The 20,614-nt window shown below is 60.1% G+C and overlaps 1 protein-coding gene across 2 annotated transcripts; it reads left to right on the top strand.

Moving 5' to 3' along the window:
• Positions 1-807: 807 nt before the first annotated feature.
• On the top strand, positions 808-20,243 carry ANO9 (anoctamin 9). 2 transcript variants are annotated; one of them, XM_076001587.1, is made up of 23 exons: positions 808-907; positions 7,349-7,423; positions 7,509-7,634; positions 7,784-7,935; positions 9,317-9,363; positions 9,477-9,535; positions 9,620-9,693; positions 9,900-10,034; positions 10,151-10,247; positions 10,736-10,796; positions 11,022-11,104; positions 11,309-11,409; positions 11,564-11,660; positions 11,743-11,779; positions 11,961-12,072; positions 16,799-16,856; positions 16,963-17,060; positions 17,165-17,295; positions 17,952-18,104; positions 18,526-18,673; positions 19,267-19,368; positions 19,443-19,536; positions 19,651-20,243. In XM_076001587.1, the coding sequence occupies exons 1-23, from the start codon at positions 902-904 to the stop codon at positions 19,837-19,839; spliced, it is 2,235 nt and encodes a 744-aa protein (XP_075857702.1). In that variant the 5' UTR covers positions 808-901; the 3' UTR covers positions 19,840-20,243. The 2 variants fall into 2 exon arrangements, with proteins under 2 accessions (XP_075857702.1, XP_012625012.1); XM_012769558.3 differs by having other exon boundaries at positions 11,305-11,409; positions 11,496-11,660.
• The last annotated feature ends 371 nt before the right edge of the window (positions 20,244-20,614 follow it).

The raw sequence follows: 20,614 nt of genomic DNA, 5'->3' as shown, positions 1-20,614 counted from the left end.
CATGATGCCAGGGGGTGCTCCCTCCCCCCCAGTGACACCGGGGTGCTCCCTGCCACCCAGCTGCCCTGCCTGAAGAGCTCTGGCCCTGCCTCCTCAGCTTGGCAGCAGCTTTCAGAGGTGACCTCCTTGCCACACGCTGTGGATATGCCCGCCATGTCCCACTGGTCTGGTGCCCTCCCTGTTGGGACAATCTGCTCTCTCTCCTCGGGGCGCTCCCACGGGAGGGTCACTCTCAGGCCGCCCTAGCTGGCCCAGAACTGCTTGGAACTGGGGATGTGGGGGCCTCCCCCTCAGTCCTCCACGCAGCTCAGCCAGCCAGGTGTCCCCCAGAGCCCAGGGGCCCACCAGCTGGGGTCCACACGACAGGGGCTCAGTGGGAGAAGTGAGGGGTCTGCCTCGTGCTGAATCCTCTCTGCACCATTTCCTCGCTAAGGGGATAAGCCCTGGACAGGCGTGGAGGTGGAGGGTCGGGTGCAGGGGGGAGCGTGGGGGTGTGCCCTGGGGTCAGAGAGTCACGGCTGGGGTATGGCCAGTGCCCATCTGTGGAGGCCTCCCTGCCCAGCTGCTTCCCCCAGGAGGGGATGCCAGGGAGCCCCCTCTTACAGCAAAGCCCCCTCCCCAGGGCAGGGTGATGGCCTGTGGGGGAAGGGCAGGGGTACCACCAGGAGACTCCCCCACCCCCACCTGTCCCCAGCCCCTCCCACCCCGAAGGTATACGAGGCCCCGGGGGTGGGGGCTTTCCTGGCCGGGGCTGGCTCCTCCCCCCTGCACCTGGCAGGGTCAGGAAGGCGGGAGGGACCAAGTAGGAGGAGGGGCAAGTCCCACGCGGAAGTCAGGTAGATGTGCCACCTCCCAGCCGGCTGCACTCGGTCAGCCACCTGCCAGGACTCCAGGACGCGGCATGCAGGTGAGCGATGGCCCTGCGGGGTCCACACCTGTGGACCCCTTCCTGCCATGCCCATCCGCCATCCCCGGGCCCCAGACGCCTAACCTGGGAGCGCCTGTGGGGGGGGCTCCCTACCGAGAGCCAGGGCCGTGAGGGCAGCCAGAGCTGGGATGGACCCAGGAGCACCCCTGACCTCTGGGGTCAGCTTTCCTCCCACCCAGCCTGGGGTTCTTGGGACCGCAGGGCTGGGCTCTTAGTGAGCCTGTGGGACCTGGGTCTCTACTGGAGTACCCAATCCAAGGAGAGGGCACGCCCACCCTGACCCTGCCTGTTGACCAGGACCCCCAGACCTGCGACTCTGCCCTGCAGCTGGCACCTGAGCGGGAGGGAGCACAGGGCTCCAGGGTGGGCAGACTTGGGGTTGGGGAGGAACAGGGCAGCCAGCTAGGTGGTGACCCTCTGCTCCTGGGGGTCCTGCCACTGCTGGATTCTGGTTCCAGGGGCAGAGCAGAGGGCTATGGGGCTCAGGGAAGGGGCAGAGGAACACCCGGGAAGATGCCCTTTCCCCTCTGCCAGGGAAGAGGTCAATTCGGGCTGGCCGAGGGCTGCGGTGCAGAGTGAAACCAGCCTCCCTCTCCGCCTCTCACTCCACCTCTGTCCAGGGCTCTTGGCCCTTCCAGGTGCAGCCCGGGCACCCTGGCTGCTCAGGCCAGCATGTGGACACCTGGTGGCCTGGCCCCAGGGTCCCCTCTGCCAGCCCCTTCCTTCCCCGTGCCAGCCCCAAGCTGGGGGTGGAGGAGGCTCAGCGCTGGCAGGGGTGGGTGGGGACCCGGTTTGTCTAAGGTGAGAGTATCAGTCCTTCAAAGGAGGGGCATTCGAGAGGACTTGGTGTGGGCTTGCCCCTCCTTTGCTCCGACCCCTTCCATGGCTCCCTTCTTCCCCCTGCTGACATCTGAGCTCCCCAGCTGCCTGGGCAGACTTCTCCGGTCTGGCTTCTGCCAACCTGCAGCCTCCCCTCCGGACAGCCATTGCTGGCCCTTTATGCTTCTGCAAAGCTGGGGTGCTAAGGACTGAGTCCCTGGGAGGACTAAGATTCAGTCCTCATAGGTGCTAAGTACTGAGTCACCAGGAGAGGTAGCTACTAAATCCTTGCAGGTGAAGAGTACTAAGTCCCTGGGAGGTGCTTAGTGCTTAGTCCCTGAGGAGCACTGAGTGTTTGGTTCCTGCAGGTACTGAGTGATGAGTCCATGGGAGGTACTGAATGCTGAGTCCTGGGCACTGACTGCACCCTGCCCCTCAGGGCCTGTCCACACATGCTTTCTCTCCCTGGAATGCTGCTCCACTTTTTTGCCTTCTACCAACCTCTTTCCCTGCAAGGCCACCTCCCTGCCAAGTAGTGGCAGCCGCCATGTGCACCCTCACCTGCAATGGCTGCACACAGGACAGGCCCCTGCACCAGTGTCCGGGGGAACAGACACGTGAAAGGATGAACTGACAGAGGACAGACGGTGGCCAGCCAGGGGGAGGGGCAGGCTATGGCTTTGGGAGCTCAGAGAGCAGAGCCAGGAGGGGAGGGCTTGCTCAGGGAGGGTGGTCAGTGGGTGTCCAGGCTGGGTGGAGGTGAGGAGCCCTGGCTCAGCAAGGTGGGCCTCTCGGGGCTCGTGCACGGTGGTGGGGGCAGGAGAGCCCCTCTTGGTGCCTGACCCTAACCCTGACCCTAACCCGGAGGGCCCAGAGTGCTGCTGAGGGGTGTGACAGGCTTTGGGACGCAGTGATGCCACACATGCATGACCGTGGACCCTCTGGCCAGGCCTGCTCCGGAGCTGGGAGGGGTCACACCTGCACAGCTCTTCTCTGCCCACCCAGGATCTGGAGCTGGCAGGGAAGGGGCCGGACCACAGGGAGTGTGGCCTGTAGGGCTGGGGCGGGAAGGACAGGAGGGAGGACAGTGTCCAGCTGTGTGGTTTCATCCACCCTCTTGCTGCATGGGCACATCTTTGGGGTGACTGTGAGGCAGGGGTGAGGGTCACCCAATTCTACAGATGAGAAAACTGAGGCACAGAGAGCCAGGGCCTGCCAGCTGTCTTTTTTATTTTATTTTATTTATTTATTTATTTATTTATTTTTATTTTTTTGGAGACAGAGTCTTGCTTTGTTGCCTGGGCTAGAGTGAGTGCTGTGGTGTCAGCCTAGCTCACAGCAACCTCAAACTCCTGGGCTCAAGCGATCCTCCTGCCTCAGCCTCCCGAGTAGCTGGGACTACAGGCATGCGCCACCATGCCCGGCTAGTTTTTTCTCTATATATATATTAGTTGGCCAATTAATTTCTTTCTATTTATAGCAGAGACGGGGTCTCGCTCTTGCTCAGGCTGGTTTCGAACTCCTGACCTCGAGTGATCCACCCACCTCGGCCTCCCAGAGTGCTGGGATTACAGGTGTGAGCCACTGTGCCCGGCCTTTATTTATTTATTTTATTTTAGCATATTATGGGGGTACAAGTGTTAAGGTTATATATATTGCCCATGCCTCCCTCCCCCCATTGAGTAAGAGCTTCAAGCGTGTCCATCCCCCAAACGTTGCATATCTTACTCGTTTGGTCGTATATACCCATCCCCTCCTCTGCCAGCTGTCTTGCTAGAACCTGCACCGTGTGGGTCCACACATGGCAAGGCTGAGTGGGTGGGTCACCCAGACCCTTGCCCTGAGGATCTGGGAGCCTGGTGTGTCCACACACGGCTTCACAGATCTGGGCTGGGGTCCTGAACACCTTGCTTCAGGTGAGCTGAGGGAGCAGTCCGCCTGGCTGAAGGGGAGACTTCGGGTGAACCCCACCTGGTGAGGGTACCGTAGGTCGTGCTGAGAAGCCGGGGTCCTGTGGGTGTCAGGCTAGGGGACCATGAGGTGTGGTCTGTAAATACTGGCCTGGAGGACAGATGGGCAGACGGAGAGCCTGACCCTGGGCCAGGGGCTGTGTCCATGGTGCTGGGCTCCCTGGCCCAGAGGGTAAGGGCAGCAGAGTCTCCGAGCCTCTCCCACCTGGCTGTCGGGGGCTGGGCTGGGGCCCTCTCACCTGCCTGCGCAAGTGGCTGTGGCCCCAGCCCAGGGGGCAGCTGAGGGCAGCCAGGGACCAGTGCAGCCCCCAGGTGCGTGGGTAGCTTTGCCTGGGAACCCTGTCCAGCAGCCCATGTCCATGGTGGGGATGGCCTGGCAGACGCCTTGGGTGGCGTCACTGTCCACGGGTCCGACTCACACCCCAGCCCCCAGGGAGGGTGATTCTGAGAGGCTTGGGGCAACGTCCCAAAGCTGCACTTTGTCTTTGGTGGGGAGGGGGCTTTCTGTCCCTCCCACTTTGAGAGTTCCCCACGGACAGTCCCCCTCCTAGGCTCCTCTGTCCGAGTCACCCCAAAGTCCTGCCCGGTGTGAGCCCCCCCACCTGCTCTTCAGCTTTGGTCCTCACCCATGTGAGGGGGTCTCTAGTTCCAGCCTCTGCCAGAGGAGGTGGGGACATGGACACGTGGGACGGGAGGGCTCCTCCTGGGCTCTAGGTCAGGTAAGGAACCTTCCACTCACTGGTTCCTGCACGTGGCACTTCCTGGCCCTTACCTGGGCAAGCCACAGAGCCGGGTGCCAGTGACCCCTGAGACAGAGGTACCTTTCCCAGCCAGAGGCTTCTCTTTTATTTATTTGTTTGTTTGTTTGTTTGAGACAGAGTCTCACTCTGTTGCCCGGGCTAGAGTGTCGTGGAGTCAGCCTAGCTCACAGCAACCTCACCACACACATGGGCTCAAGCGATCCTCATGCCTCAGCCTCCCGAGCACCTGGGACTACAGCCACACGCCACCATGCCCGGCTAATTTTTTCTCTATATTTTTAGTTGGCCAATTAATTTATTTCTATTTATAGTAGAGACGGGGGGTCTCGCTCTTGCTCAGGCTGGTCTTGTACTCCTGAGCTCAAAGGATCCTCTCGCCTTGGCCTCCCAGAGTGCTAGGATGACAGGCGTTGAGCCACCGCGCCCGGCCAGGGCTTCTCTTTTGACCCAAGACGGGGGAGAAGTTTCAGGTGCTGCATGCCACACCTTAGCGCAGGTGTCTGTGGCTCTCGGTGGCAAGACGGGCAGTACTCGTGAGTCAGGCAGAAGGGGAGAGTGTTGTCAGAGGAAGAGGAAGGGCTGACGTGGGCAGAGGGAATGGCCACTCTCAGAGGGGCCAGAGGGCCGAGGGAGCCCCGTGAACACCCTGGGGCGAGAACCTCAGTGCCCAGGAGGCCAGGCCCAGAGAAGATGCCTGCGTTAGCCCCTTCTGCATGTGACTGGGGCGTCTTCTGCCCGAGCACCTGCCAGTCTGTTGTTGGGTGTGATGCATTTCCTGGCTTCTGAGATGGAGGCAGAGTGAGCGAGGGGGCAGACCAGGCCCCGACCTGGAGCCAGCAGCTCCTTTGTGCGTGTGTGTGGGTGTGTGTGTGGGGGTGGGTGGGGTGTGGACTGGAGCAGGGCTGCAGACTTAGCCAAACAATTTGAATTTCAGGTAAACAATTCTTTTGGTGTAAGTATGTCCCATGCAATAGTCGGTACACACTTACACTAATAAGTACCTGTGCTAATCTGAAACTCAGATGTGCTGGGTGGCCTGTTTCACCTGGCAGCCCTCGAGGGCCGACTGGCTGGAGCAGTCCAGGGAGACTTTCTGGAGGAGGCAGGTGTTGGGCTTGGCAGGGATTGCAGCTGGCAGCTGGCAGGGGACGACCTGGCCCAGCAGGAGCAGGGTCTGACACACAGAGAGACAGCCTGGGCTAGACCGGCTCCCCTGACTCCCGTCCTGGGGATGGTGGGTGAGTGGGCAGCGCCCCTGCTGCCTGCCCAGTCTGGGAGAGAAACTGGACTTGGCTGCGGGGTGCAGGGGGGTGGTTGGGCAGGGTGCTTGGGTGGACACAGCTCCCAGCATGCTCACCCCTCTCATGGTACGCTCCTGCTGCAGGCCTTGTCCTTCTGGGGTCCCTGTGCCTCCCCAGGCACTGCCAGCTGGGACAGCCCCATCCCTCCATGTCTTGGTACTGTAACCTCTGTGAGTGTGGCCAGGCTCCTGGGGACGTCCCTCCGTTTGGACTTGTCCAGTGTTTCCTCTCAGGGAGGGAGGAGGACATGTCCTGTCTCCTCATGTCCCTTGGGGTCCCTGACATCAAGATGACATTGTAGCCTGTCATCCTAGCACTCTGGGAGGCCCAGGCGGGAGGATTGCTCAAGGTCAGGAGTTCGAGACAAGCCTGAGCAAGAGCGAGACCCCATCTCTACTAAAAATAGAAAGAAATTGGCCAACTAAAAATATATACAAAAAATTAGCTGCACATGGCGGCCCATGCCTGTAGTCCCAGCTACTCGGGAGGCTGAGGCAGGAGGATGGCTTGAGCCCAGGAGTTTGAGGTTGCTGTGAGCTAGGCTGATGCCACGGCACTCTAGCCCAGGCAACAGAGTGAGACTCTGTATCAAAAAAAAAAAAAAAAAAAATGACATTGTAGGCAACCTTCACCCTCCTCAGTGGGTCTGCAGGGCGTGCAAAGGGACTGTTCTCCCCTGCCCACGCTGTCTTCATGAGTCACTAGGTCCAGCCCACACGCAAAAAGGGAGGAGAGGCCAGGCAGGGTGGCTCACACCTGTATTCCCAGCACTCCTGGAGGCCAAGGTGGGAGGATGGCTTGAGCCCAGGAGTTGGAGGTTGCAGTGAGCTAGGCTGACGCCACGGCACTCTACCCAGGCAACAGAGCAAGACTGTCTCAAAAAAAAAGAGGAAGGAACACAGAAGGGTTTTCGACTCCCCCAGGCTACCCAGTCATGGTCAGGGGACGACTCTGAGGCCCAGGAAGCCCCTTCCTCCTGACTCACCCCGCTGTCTGTCCCTGAGGGCCACACAATTACTCCTCAGACACATGTGGCCGAGGCACCTTGGTGTCACCTGTCCGGGACAGGTGTGTGGAGGAGCTCAGCATCCACCCCCAGGGGGCTACGAGACGGTGCTACCATGCACATGCCCTTGTGTTCATCCTCAAGGGTGGACGGCCAGGCCGTGGGGTCCAGTCTAGGGGGGTTGAGTTTAAACGTGGTGCACGGTGTGTCTGACATTTGCTCGCTGTGCTCAGGCCGCCAGCAGCCCGCAAGCGCCCGTGCTGGTCGGCTGGCCGCTCCTGGGGCTCCTGTGTGATGAGCAGGAGCTCTTCCCGCAGGCCCCACACACACCTCCACTGGCTGTTGCAGTCTTGGCCCTCCGGCCCTGCCCTGCTGCTGCCACCACCTGAACCCACCTGCCCCTGAAGTCACCTGTCACTTGTTCTCAGCTGCCCCTCCCCCAGTGCTGTGAAGGAGGGGCAGTGCGTCTTGACCCCTCAGGGCTTGAGCACCCCAAAGGGTGGCCCAGCCGGCTCTCCCACCCTGCTGCTCCCCAAATCCCTTTGTCTGCCACCAACCCCCAGGGCTACGAGAGCCTCCCGATCCTGGTGGGAACAGAAGCGGACAGCTTCCCGCTGAGGGAGATCCATGCTTGCAAGGTGAGTGTTGGGGGACCCCTTCTGGGCCTGGGCCTGCTTGCCCTGCCTGTGCCCCTGCCCTCAGCCATGCACCTCCCTCCTGCAGACCGAGGCCTCTGAGCAATGGGACTATGTCCTCGTGGCCAACCGTAGCACCCAGGGAAAGCCCAGGCAGGTGTACCAGCAGCAGCAGTTCCTGGAGGAGCTCAGGAGAAAGGGCTTCTATTTCAAGGTGCGCCCCTGTCCCAAAGGGGCCCAGGGGAGGGGGCTGGGGAGGGGGCCGTGGCCTTGTGCCCAAGGTGCTGGGACAGGCGAGTGGCAGTGGCTGCAGAGGAAGGGTTCCCAGGTGGAACAGAGGGTCCCATGTGGCCCCCACCCCAGGTGAATAGAGACAAGAAAAAGGTGTTCTTTGGGATCCGAGCCGACAACAGCATCTTTGACCTGTACCGCGCCCTGCTCCTGGACCCCGAGGGCCCTGGGTCCAGAGTGGAGCCAGAGACAGAGACGCTGAGCCCCATCCCAGCCACCACCAGGTGAGAGGCCCTGCCCAGAGCCCCTCGCCCACCCACAGCCTGGTCCAGGTGGAGCGAGGGGCCACGTCCAAGGCTCCAGGTGTCCCCTGATGCAGGATAACTGGCCCCATGTGGTCTCAGGGTGAAGGCCACAAGGGCTCAGACCCACTGGCTGTGTCGGCGTGGCACCGTGCCTCAGTTTCCATGTCCGTGATGAGGGGTGATGACCTCTGGAGGATTCTTTTTTTTTTTTTTTTTTGAGTCAGAATCTCACTCTATTGCCCAGGCTAGAGTGCCGTGGTGTCAGCCTAGCTCACAGCAACATCAGACTCCTGGGCTTAACCAATCCTTCTGCCTCAGCCTCCCGAGTAGCTGGGACTACAGGCATACACCACCATGCCTGGCTAATTATTTTTTTGCCAATTAATTTCTTTCTATTTTTAGTAGAGACGGGGTCTCGCTCTTGCTCAGGCTGGTTTTGAACTCTTGACCTTGAGCGATCCACCCGCCTCGGCCTCCCAGAGTGCTGGGATTACAGGCGTGAGCCACCGCGCCCGGCCTCTCTGGAGGGTTCTGAAGTTCCCGAGTCGAGCCAGGCTTGGAGGGTGGGCAGGATTTGGAGAGGCCCAGAGCCCCCCCACCCCGCCCCGCCAGCCCTCCTGGACTCCAAAGCCACCCTCCCCCACAGACCCCTCCTATTCAGGTAGAGTGCACCTTCCTGGACGTCTGTTCCTGGCTCTCCCAGGCACAGACCTGGAGGCCGGGCAGGGAGAGCCACCTGCTCCATCGGAGCCCACCCTCGGCCCCTCCCCACCTAGCCCTCTCAGGCCCTGGCCGGGGCTGGCCAAGGTGCTCCTGGGAGTGGTTCCCAGGCCGCGGAGGCCCCTGAGAAGGCAGAGCCACAGTCTGGGAGGAGTGAGAGGGAGTCTGAGCAGTGGTAGCAGGCCTGGGGTAAGCTCCCCAGAGGGGCCCTGTGGTCAGACTCCTGGCAGTGGGGCGTGGGAACCTCCTCGCCCTCCCTGAGCCGCAGTCTGGGCTTAGGCAGAACAGCTCGCCAGGGTCAAGGGGGTTTGTGCACATGAACCTCAGGTGTGCTCTGGCCATGCAGCACTAGCAGGTGGGGGTGCGATTGGAGTGGGGTGCGGCCGGGAGGCCAGGAGGGATGTGCAGGTGGAGGGGAGCCCAGCAGAGTCCCACAATCCTGGAGGACTGGGAGGACTTTGCAGAGTGTGCGGTGGGCTTCCAGGCGGGTTCTGCATTTTGGTCTCTGGTCAGGGCTGGTGGTCTGGGGGACCCTCCAGGACAGGGAGGGCTGTGGGCCTGGCCAGACCAGAGGGCCGGTCAGGACCTTGGGGCCACAGAGCTCACTGGGGGCTCTCCCAACCTGGCTCTTGGGTTTCAGAATCCGAGTCCTGGACTTCATCCTGAGAAAGACAACGGCAGATGGAAGTAAGGGCTGGGTGGGCCGGTGGCCGGAGGGGCTGGGACAAGGGTATTAAGGGCAGGGTCTCCCTGGGCCCACACTCCCCTTGGACTCAAGATGCCCTGTGACCCCCCCCCAGAGACATTCGAGGATTTGGTGAAGGATGGAGTCTTTGAGACCAAGTTCCCCCTGCACAAGGTGAGGGACAGGGTGACTGGGAGGAGGGGGCCTGTGGCCTGGGAGCCCAGGACAGGAGCTCTCAAAGTCCCTCACCTGTGCCAGGGGGAGGCAGAGCTGAAGAAGACCTGGGCCCAGTGGAGGAAAATGGGCCGCAGGCAGCCCATCGACCAGATCAGGTAGTACTGCCCGACAGGTTGCCTGCACCCACAGACATGCCTGCACCCCGCACCTGTCCCACGGACGCGACCCCGTTTGGACACTGATGCTACCAAGACAGACACTCCTCCCCACGTGTGGCCACGCCCCACCTAGGCCTTGGCCCTTGTGGCGGCCACCCTGGGGGGCAGGGAGGGCCGCCCTAACGGGACAGCTGTGCCCACAGGGACTACTTCGGTGAGAAGGTGGCGCTCTACTTCGTCTGGCTCGGCTGGTACACCTGCATGCTGGTGCCCGCAGCCCTGGTGGGCCTGGGCATCTTTCTGAGCGGGTTCACTCTCTTCGAGTCCAGCCAGATCAGGTGGGCGGGGCCATGGCAGCCTGTGGGCGGGGCCTGGAGACCTTGGGCGGGGCCGGGTGGGCCAGGCGGGGGCCGTGCTCCGGGAGAGTCACCCCCAGCCCATCCCCGCACCCCAGCAAGGAGATCTGTGATGCCCACACCATCTTTCTGTGTCCTCTCGGCGACCACGGCCGGAAGTTCCAGCGGCTCTCAGACACCTGCACCTTTGCCAAGGTTCGCTGCCCCTGGGGTGGAAGGGCGAGCAGGTGTGTCCAGGTGGAGATGGGCTGAGGCCCGGGACCGCAGAGCTCACCGTCTGCGGGGGCTGGCGAGGACGCCCACCCCAGGGAAACCCCTTCTCCCCGGCGCGCCCCCTTCTCCCCAGCGCCCCCTTCTCCCCAGCGCCCCCTTCTCCCTAGCGCCCCCTTCTCCCCGGCGCCCCCTTCTCCCCGGCGCCCCCTTCTCCCCAGCGCCCCCTTCTCCCCGGCGCCCCCTTCTCCCTAGCGCCCCCTTCTCCCTAGCGCCCCCTTCTCCCTAGCGCCCCCTTCTCCCTAGCGCCCCCTTCTCCCCGGCGCGCCCCCTTCTCCCCTGTGCACCCCCCTCTCCCCAGCGCACCCCTTCTCCCCAGCGCACCCCTTCTCCCCAGCGCACCCCTTCTCCCCAGTGCACCCCCTTCTCCCCAGTGCACCCCCTTCTCCCCAGCTCACACCCCTTCTCCCCAGCTCACACACCTCTTCGACAACGACAGCACGGTGGTGTTTGCCATCTTCATGGCTCTGTGGGGTGAGTTGCCACCCGGTGCCTCTATGGGGCAAGGTGGGGCCTGAGCGCCAGGCCCACCCCACCCCCCGCCCACGGCCACCCCAGGCCCACCCCACGCCCTGCCCACGGCCACCCCAGGCCCACCCCACGCCCTGCCCACGGCCACCCCAGGCCCACCCCACGCCCTGCCCAAGGCCACCCCAGGCCCACCCCAGGGCCGCACCTGACGCCCCTCCTGTCACGCAGCCACGGTGTTCCTGGAGATCTGGAAGCGGCAGCGAGCCCGCGTGGTGCTGCACTGGGACCTGTACGGGTGGGACGAGGACCAGGTGAGGCAGCGCTGAGGCCCCTGTGCCCGGCCTGTGTGCTCTCAGCCCCATGCGCCCCGTCTGTGCCCCACGTCCGAGGTGTGTCCCTGCATCCACGGCATGTGTCCCCACGTCTGAGGTGTGTCCCCATGTCTGAGGTGTGTGTCCCCAGGCCCAAGGCATGCGTCCCTGCCTCTGAGGCTTGCCTGGGCCCTCCCCAGGAAGAAATGGCGCTCCAGCTCATTAACTGCCCCGACTACAAGCTCCGGCGGCACCAGCACTCCTACTGGCGCAGCAGCATCATCCTCGCCGTGTCTCTGCTCATGGTATTCCTGGGGAAGCCGCGTGGGGGACGGGGGACCCAGCCGGGGCAGCCCCTCCCCAGCCCCCACCCATGCCAGCCACCCTGCAGATCTGCTTCATGATCGGCATGGCCCACGTCCTGGTGGTCTACCGCGTGCTGGCCGCCGCCCTCTTCAGCAGCTTGGCCTTGCCCTTCCTGGAGGAGCAGGTCACCACGGCCGTGGTGGCGACCGGGGCCCTGGTGCACTACATGACCATAGTCATCATGACCAAGGTGGGGTGTGGCAGGCTGGGGGCGGGCCGGGGGTCCCCTGAGGCCTGGCAGGCCCCACTCAGCGCCCTCCTTCCTCCTGCAGGTCAACAAGGCGGTGGCCCTGAAGCTTTGTGACTTTGGTGAGAGGAGGAGACGCAGCGGGAGGATCCGGGGCTGGGAGTCTTGGAGCCCAGATCAGAGACCTGGGGAGGGGTCCTTCCTGCTGCCCCTGGGCCTCACCCTCGAGCAGGCTGGCTGCTCAGATCGGGAGAGACACAAGGGCCACAGGGCTGGCAAGGGACAGCCCATGTCTCATTCCAGAGAAGCCCAGGACCTTCGCGGAGCGGGAGAGGAAGTTCACGGTCCTGTTCTTCATCCTGCAGTTCTTTGCACACTTCTCCTCCCTCGTGTACATTGCCTTCATCTTGGGCAGGTAGGCCGCCGCTCTGACCCTCCCTGCTGACTCAACCCCTGGGGGTTTGTCCCTCACCCCCACCCCGCCACCTTTAAATAATTCATGCTCAGAACAAGTGGAAACCCAACATAGAAACAAGTCAGTGAAGCCTGGTGGGACACCAGCTCCTCAATCCCAGACCACAGACTAGCGGGTCTTCCAGACTCTTACGAATTTATGTGCACACATGCACCCATGAACAAGACTCGCTTTGTCCTGGGATGATCGTACCTGCTCTTATGCTGAAAACATACTGTGGGTGTTTTCTTTTCTTTTTTTTTTTTTTTTTGAGACAGAGTCTCGCTTTGTTGCCCAGGCTAGAGTGAGTGCCGTGGCGTCAGCCTAGCTCACAGCAACCTCAAACTCCTGGGCTCAAGCGATCCTACTGCCTCAGCCTCCCAAGTAGCTGGGACTACAGGCATTCGCCACCATGCCCGGCTAATTTTTTTTTATATATATTAGTTGGCCAATTAGTTTCTTTCTATTTATAGTAGAGACGGGGTCTCGCTCTTGCTCAGGCTGGTTTCGAACTCCCGACCTCGAGCAATCCACCCGCCTCAGCCTCCCAGAGAGCTAGGATTACAGGCGTGAGCCACCGCGCCCGGCTTTTTTTTTTTTTTTTTGAGACAGAGTCTCACTCTGTTGCCCAGGCTAGAGTGCCGTGGTGTCAGCCTCGCTCACAGCAACCTCAAAGCGACCCTGGGCTCAAGCGATCCTCCTGCCTCAGCCTCCCGAGTAGCTGGGACTACAGGCATGCGCCACCATGCCCGGCTAATTTCTTTTCTATCTTTAGTAGAGACGGGAGTCTCGCTCTTGCTCAGACCGGTCTCGAACTCCTGACCTCAAGCAATCCTCCCGCCTCGGCCTCCCAGAGTGCTAGGATTACAGGCATGAGCCCCCGTGCCCGGCCAACAATTTAAGTCTTAATTTTTAAGAATTCTTTGTTGTTCCCTGCTTTTTACTTGCAGCATCACTTTCTCATGTTTATAGGGGATGTCAAGTTGGCTTTTTGCCTCCCATAAGTTACCATCTGTTCCCTGTCTCTCTTTTTTTTTTTTTTTGAGACAGAGTCTTGCTTTGTTGCCCAGGCTAGAGTGAGTGCGTGGTGTCAGCCTAGCTCACAGCAACCTCAGACTCCTGGGCTCAGGCGATCCTCCTGCCTCAGCCTCCCGAGTAGCTGGGACTACAGGCATGCGCCACCATGCCTGGCTAATTTTTTCTGTAGATATCAGTTGGCCAATTAATTTCTTTCTATTTATAGTAGAGACAGGGTCTCACTCTTACTCAGGCTGGTTTCGAACTCCTGACCTTGAGTGATCCACCTGCCTCGGCCTCCCAGAGTGCTAGGATTACAGGTGTGAGCCACCCACTGCACCCGGCCTGTTCCCTGTCCCTTGTTTCCTAACAGATTCGTTTTCCTGTGTCTGTGTCATTGCTCCTCTCTCTCACACAGCTGGGCCTCTGTGACAGCATTTGCTGCTGTCCACTCACGTTGGAGAACTAAGGACTGAACTGATATTTCTTGGCAGATGCTTTGGGTCTTTATGAGAATAGCTTATATCCTTGGCAACTTCCATCCTAAATTCTAACTACCAACGTTCGTCAACTCATTTAATCTGCACAACGGCCCTCCAGGGCAAGGGGTTCTCTTATCACCACTTTACAGATGAGGTGACTGAGGACCAGAGAGGTTAAGAAACAATCTCCAGGTCACACAGCAATAGGTGGTGGAATAGATATTAATAAAAGGCAGGCCAGGTGAGTTGGCCCACGCCTGTAATCCTAGCACTCTGGGAGGCCGAGGCAGGAGGATCGCTTAAGGTCAGGAGTTCGAAACCAGCCTGAGCAAGAGCGAGACCCCGTCTCTACTATAAATGGAAAGAAATTAATTGGCCAACTAAAAATATATACAAAAAATTAGCCGGGCATGGTGGTGCATGCCTGTAGTCCCAGCTACTCGGGAGGCTGAGGCAGGAGGATCGCTTGAGCCCAGGAGTTTGAGGTTGCTGTGAGCTAGGCTGACACCATGGCACTCACTCTAGCCTGGGCAACAAAGTGAGACTCTGTCTCAAAAAATAAATAAATAAATAAATAAAATAAAAATAAAAGCCAGACATTCTGGCTCCAGAGCCTGGCTAGGTCCCCACTCGTTCAGTGCAGTGCCTTTTTGCTGGGGGTGAGGGGGGGTCTCTCAGAAAAGGGAAGAGAAGGTGTATCCGGTTGCCCATATTACACCAGATACAAAGTGTCTTTTTTGTCATTTTTTTTTTTGAGAGCAACCTGAGCAAGAGCGAGACCCCATCTCTACTAAAAATAAAAAGAAATTAATTGGCCAAATAAAAATATATAGAAAAACTTAGCCGGTCAAGGTGGTGCATGCCTGTAGTCCCAGCTACTTGGGAGGCTGAGGCAGGAGGATTGCTTGAGCCCAGGAGTCTGAGGTTGCTGTGAGCTAGGCTGACGCCACGGCACTCACTCTAGCCCAGGCAACAGAGTGAGACTCCGTCTCAAAAAAAAAAAAAAAAAAAAAAAGAAAAGAAAAAAGAAAAGAAATGTCTTCTTTGTCATATGCCAAACTCCATTAGGGTTTATATACTTTGGTCTTTTATGGATTCTGAGGCCTCTCGTGCTAGTGCCTCTCTGTGTTACGTGCCTCGCTGCGGGGAGGGCTAGCTGCTGCTACTTTTCTTCTTTTTCAGTTTTTTAAAAATTTAGTTATCCACATATGTTTATTCTAGGTGAACTTTAGAATCTTTTTGTCAAACTGTCTCAAAATTCCGTGGGATTTACTTTAAGAATGCAGTGAAATCGAACATCATTTTCTAGAGAATTGGCACAGATGCTGTATTGGTTTTCTTTTTTTCTTTCTTTCTTTCTTTTTTCTTTTTTTTTTTTTTTTAGACAGAGTCTTGCTCTGTTGCCCAGGCTAGAGTGCCGTGGCGTCAGCCTAGCTCACAGCAACCTCAAACTCCTGGGCTCAAGCGATCCTCCTGCCTCAGCCTCCCGAGTAGCTGAGACTACAGGCATGCGCCACCATGCCCAGTTAATATTTTCTATATATATTAGGTGGCCAATTAATTTTATTTCTATTTTTAGTAGAGACGGGATCTCACTCTTGCTCAGGCTGGTTTCAAACTCCTGACCTTGAGCAATCCACCTGCCTCAGCCACCCAGAGTGCTAGGATTACAGGCGTGAGCCACCGCACCCGGTCATATTTCCTAAAATATTAACTTTTTCCTTTGGATGTTTATACTGTTTTTGCTTTATATCTCTCTTGTCTATTTGCAAGTTAATTCCAGAACTGTGTTAAATAATAGTTGTCATGAACTGTAACAGGAATGCTCCCAGGATTTCACCATGGAACATGAGTCTGACCTTTGGGTTAAGACAGTTCATATTTTTTATCATTTTATGGAAAGCACATAATTTAAAACACAATATAACCGCCTGTACAATTTTTTTCTTTCTTTCTTTCTTTTTTTTTTTTTTTGAGACAGAGTCTCACTTTGTTGCCCAGGCTAGAGTGAGTGCTGTGGCATCAGCCTAGCTCACAGCAACCTCAAACTCCTGGGCTCAGCAATCCTACTGCCTCAGCCTCCCGAGTAGCTGGTACTACAGGCATGCGCCACCATGCCCGGCTAATTTTTTGTATATATATTTTTTTAATTGGTCAATTAATTTCTTTCTATTTTTGGTAGAGACAGGGTCTCGCTCAGGCTGGTTTTGAACTCCTGACCTTGTGTGATCCTCCCGCCTCGGCCTCCCAGAGTGCTAGGATTACAGGCGTGAGCCACCGCGCCTGGCTTTTCTTTTTTTTTTTTTTTGAAACAGAGTCTCACTCTGTTGCCCCTGTCTAGAGTGCCATGGTGTCAGCCTAGCTCACAGCAACCTCAAACTCCTGGGCTCAAGCAATTCTACTGCTTCAGCCTCCCGAGTAGCTGGGACTACAGGCATGCGCCACCATGCCCGGCTAATCTTTTCTATATATATATATATATATATATATATATTTTTTTTTTTTTTTTGAGACAGAGTCTCGCTTTGTTGCCCAGGCTCGAGTGAGTGCCGTGGCGTCAGCCTAGCTCACAGCAACCTCAAACTCCTGGGCTCAAGTGATCCTTCTGCCTCAGCCTCCCGGGTAGCTGGGACTACAGGCATGCACCACCATGCCCGGCTAATTTTTTTTATATATGTATCAGTTGGCCAATTAATTTCTTTCTATTTATAGTAGAGACGGGGTCTCGCTCTTGCTCAGGCTGGTTTTGAACTCCTGACCTTGAGCAATCCGCCCGCCTCGGCCTCCCAAGAGCTAGGATTACAGGCGTGAGCCACAGCGCCCGGCCTTTTCTATATATTTTTAGTTGTCCAGCTAATTTGTTTCTACTTTTAGTAGAGACGGGGTCTCCCTCTTGCTCAGGCTGGTTTCAAACTCCTGACCTTGTGTGATCCTCCCGCCTCGGCCTCCCAGAGTGCTAGGATGACAGGCGTGAGCCACTGCGCCCGGCCCTCCTGTGCAATCTCTATGGGAAGCAACTGAGGCCACCCCTAACAGACCTTGCCTAGAATGTGTCCGAGCCCGTGAGCCTGTCTGGGGGGCGGCTGATCTCCCCTCTGCTTGCCCCCTCCCCTCTTGGGTCCTGCTCCACCCCCACCCTGCCAGCAGGCGCAGCCCCCACCTCCCCCAGGCCTCACTTTCCTCCCCAGGATCAACGGCCACCCTGGGAAGTCCACGCGCCTGGCCGGCCTTTGGAAGCTAGAGGAGGTCAGTGCGGAGCTACCCTCCCCGACGCCCCGCCCCGCACAGTGGCCCTTCAGCCCGCCCGGACCCCTCCAACACACAGCCCCTCAGCGCCCGCCCCGCCCCGCAGTGCCACCTCAGCGGCTGCATGATGGACCTGTTCCTGCAGATGGCCATCATCATGGGCCTCAAGCAGACGCTCAGCAACTGCTTCGAGTACCTGTGCCCGTGAGAGCCCGCCCCGCCGTCCCGCCCCGCCTTTCCCCTGCCCGCCCCGGCTGCGCGAGCCCCGCTTCCTCCCCGCCCACGCGGTGGTCCTTGCCCACCCGCAGGTGGCTGGCACACCGCTGGCGCTGCTTGTTCGCCTTGGAGCCCCAGGACCCCGAGCTCAGGGACTGGCAGCGCAACTACCTCCTGAACTCCGTCTATCCCTTCAGCCTGTTCGACGAGTTCATGGAGATGAGTGCGTGGGGCGCGGGGACGAGGGATGAGGGGCGGGGGCGCGGGGAGTGGGGGCGTGGGGAGTGGGGCGCAGGGGATGAGGGACGAGGGGCTGGGGCGGGGGGGGCATGGGGGCGCGAGGGTCGTGGGGTGAGGGAGTTGGGGGTCCAGGGAGGGGGCGCGGGGGCGAGGGGCATGGGGGGTGAGGGGAGTGGGAGGGCATGGAGTCTGGGGCGTGGGGGGCACGGGGTGCATTGGGCGTGGGGCGCATGGGGCATGTGGCGAGCATATTGAGGCGGGGGGGGTGTGAGGGGTGCGTGGGGCGAGGGGTGCGTGTGGCAAGGGGCACGTGGAGTCCGGGGCGTGGGGGGCGCGGGGCGCATGGGGCATGTGGCGAGCATATTGAGGCTGGGGGGGGTGTGAGGGGTGCGTGGGGCGAGGGGTGCGTGGCGCAAGGGGTGCGTGGGGCGAGGGGTGCGTGTGGCAAGGGGCACGTGGAGTCCGGGGCGTGGGGGGCGCGGGGCGCATTGGGTGCGGGGCGCATGGGGCATGTGGCGAGCATATCGAGGCTGGGGGGGTGTGAGGGGTGGGTGGGGCGAGGGGCGCAGTGGGGGGAGGGGCGTGGGGGGCGCGAGCCGCGGGCGCCCTGTCCCTGACCGTGACCCCCCCCCCCCGCAGTGATCCAGTACGGCTTCACCACCATCTTCGTGGCCGCCTTCCCGCTGGCGCCGCTGCTGGCGCTGTTCAGCAACCTCGTGGAGATCCGCCTGGACGCCATCAAGATGGTGCGGCTGCAGCGGCGGCTAGTACCGCGCACCGCCAAGGACATCGGTCAGGCCCCCACCGCGTCGGCGCCCTGAGGAGGGCGGGAGCTGGGGCCAGGCAGCTTCTGACCCATGCTGGATGTGGGGAGAGGGAGAGAGAGGTGTTAGGGAGGGCCCCAGTCTTGGCCCCAGGTTAAGGGGTCCCGCTTCCCTAGAGTGGGGACCCAGGAGGTGGAGTAGGCTTGGGCATCTGAGAGGTCCCCCCTGCAGAATCGGGGGACACCTGGACCGCTCCCTGTCCACATCATGGTGGTGGGGTGCAGGGGGGCTGTGGCATGTTCTGTCTGTGATGGGCATGTCCTAATGCACACCTTGGGCCCACGGGTGCCAGGGACAGAGACATGACAAGGCCCCTTGGCCAGCCAGGCTCCCAGCGCTGGGGTGGGGGCTTGAGGAGTCAGACCGGCTCACCCACTGCTCCGGCTTAGGGACCTGGCTGCAGGTTCTGGAGACCATCGGTGTGCTAGCGGTCATCGCCAACGGGATGGTCATTGCTTTCACGTCTGAGTTCATCCCGAGAGTGGTCTACAAGTACCGCTATGGCCCGTGCCGACAGGGGGCTCACTCTGAAGTTGAGTAAGGCCTCAAGCTGTCTGACCCCTGGGAGGAACTGGCCCCACCACAGCCAAGCCCCAGGGGAGCCCCAACCCTTTATCCAGGGAATGGCTGGATCACCTGCGGGGTGGGGGGAGGGGTGGCGCTGTCCTGCCCTAACCTGCAGACCCTGGGCTGGAGCTCAGGGATGACTGACCTAGGCCCTCACTGGGGGTGCAGGTCCCAGCTCCAGCTGTTTTCTGAGCAGGCACCACCAGAACGCTCCGCTCCCAAACTAGGTCCTTGCTTCTGGTGTGGGAGGGCAGAGCAGAGTCTCACCCAACTGCTCTGGCCCTCAAGGGGCCATCACAGCTGCAGACCAGGTCTCCAGAGGGTCAGTCCCCCCCAAGACTCCCCTTAGCCCTGGCCAGGACGGCAGCTGGTGGTGTCCCAGGGGTCCCCCAGGTGTGGCGGTGTGCTTGGCCAGCGGCCCTTTCCCACGTAGGGATATGGATGAGGTGGTCTGTGCAGTGCCCTGCCCTGATTGCCCCCACTGAGGCAGGCTCGCTCCCAGGGGCCTGAAGGGGCCACACCTTGCAGCCCCCCTACCCCACACTCCTCTCCCCTCTTTCCAGCTGCCTCACAGGCTACGTCAACCACAGCCTGTCCATCTTCTACACCAAGGACTTCCAGGACCCCGCTGGGATAGAGGGCTCGGAAAACGTGACCGAGTGCAGGTGTGGAACCCCCCATCCCCCACGAATGCCCTCTGCACTCCTGCCCCCTGACCTCCAGCACTTCCCTACACCAGGTACAGGGACTACCGCAACGCCCATGACTACAACTTCTCGGAGCAGTTCTGGTTCCTCCTGGCCATCCGCCTGGCCTTTGTCATCCTCTTTGAGGTGAGCCAGAGCTAGGGGGAGGGGGCCCCTGGCTGGGGATGGGGAAGTTCCCTCTCTGCCCTCCTCCCTGGCCCCAATCCCTGAAACCCCTGCTTGTCCCGACCGTGCCCCCAGCACGTGGCCTTGTGCATCAAGCTCATCGCCGCCTGGTTCGTGCCCGACATCCCTCAGTCGGTGAAGAACAAAGTCCTGGAGGATAAGTTCCGGAGGCTCCGGGAGAAGATGTGGAAAGGGAGGCAGAGCTGGGCGGGGGCTGGCCTGGCCTCCTTCTCCCACGCCAGCACCAGGAGCACTGAGGTGTAGGGGACCAGGGGCGAGAGCCACTGGGAGCTGAGACTCGAGCCGCTGCAGCCTCCCACCCCTGCCCAACGCTGAGTGTGTGTGTTGAGGCGTGTTGTAGGAAGGCTGCATATAAGGGGCTCCTAGAAGGCCCGAGCGTGTGAGGGGCCACTGGAGTTCCATATGTCTACAGAGCCGCCCTGTGGGGCCTGCCCCATCTGAGGGGTCTTGGGGGCCCAGCACCCACAGAACTGATGGGGGCTTCCTCTGCCGTCACAATGCAGAAAATCCAGCCGTGGTGTCCTGGGTATCCCTCTGACTTCCGAGCCCCAGGCCTGGCGCTGCCCCCATACTGGCTGGGGGAAGGCTGAGCCCACCTCTCTGCCTGTCTCTGCATAGGCCTGGCTCCCTTCAGCCATAATTTTCTGTAATAAAATCAAACCTGTTTGTTGTTGCTTTCTGGGCCCCAGTGGATTGTGTTTGCCCTCAGGGTTAGGTGAGAAACTGAGGCCAGAGGCTGCAAGGTCTGGAATGTGGCAGTAACCTCAGGCCACCTGTTCCTCCCTCCACCTGGGGTTTTGGGGTGGCCAGAAAGGACGGCAGCGTTGGTGGGGCGAGTGGTGGCCGGCAGCGTTGGTTGGGGCGAGTGGTGGCCGAGACAGGCTTCCTGGAGGAGCGGGAAACGCTAGGGGATGGCGGCAGAGCCGCAAAGGTGCCCCTGCGGGTGGCGGACTCTCCTGAGCTGGTTGGGCCGGTTTGGCCACTGCCCCCAGGCCCAGGCGGCCGTGGCTCCCGGGGC

Source organism: Microcebus murinus, chromosome 4 (genome assembly GCF_040939455.1).
Source record: "Microcebus murinus isolate Inina chromosome 4, M.murinus_Inina_mat1.0, whole genome shotgun sequence".
Taxonomy (NCBI): Eukaryota; Metazoa; Chordata; class Mammalia; order Primates; family Cheirogaleidae; genus Microcebus; species Microcebus murinus.
This window is presented reverse-complemented; position numbering and strand designations above follow the sequence as displayed.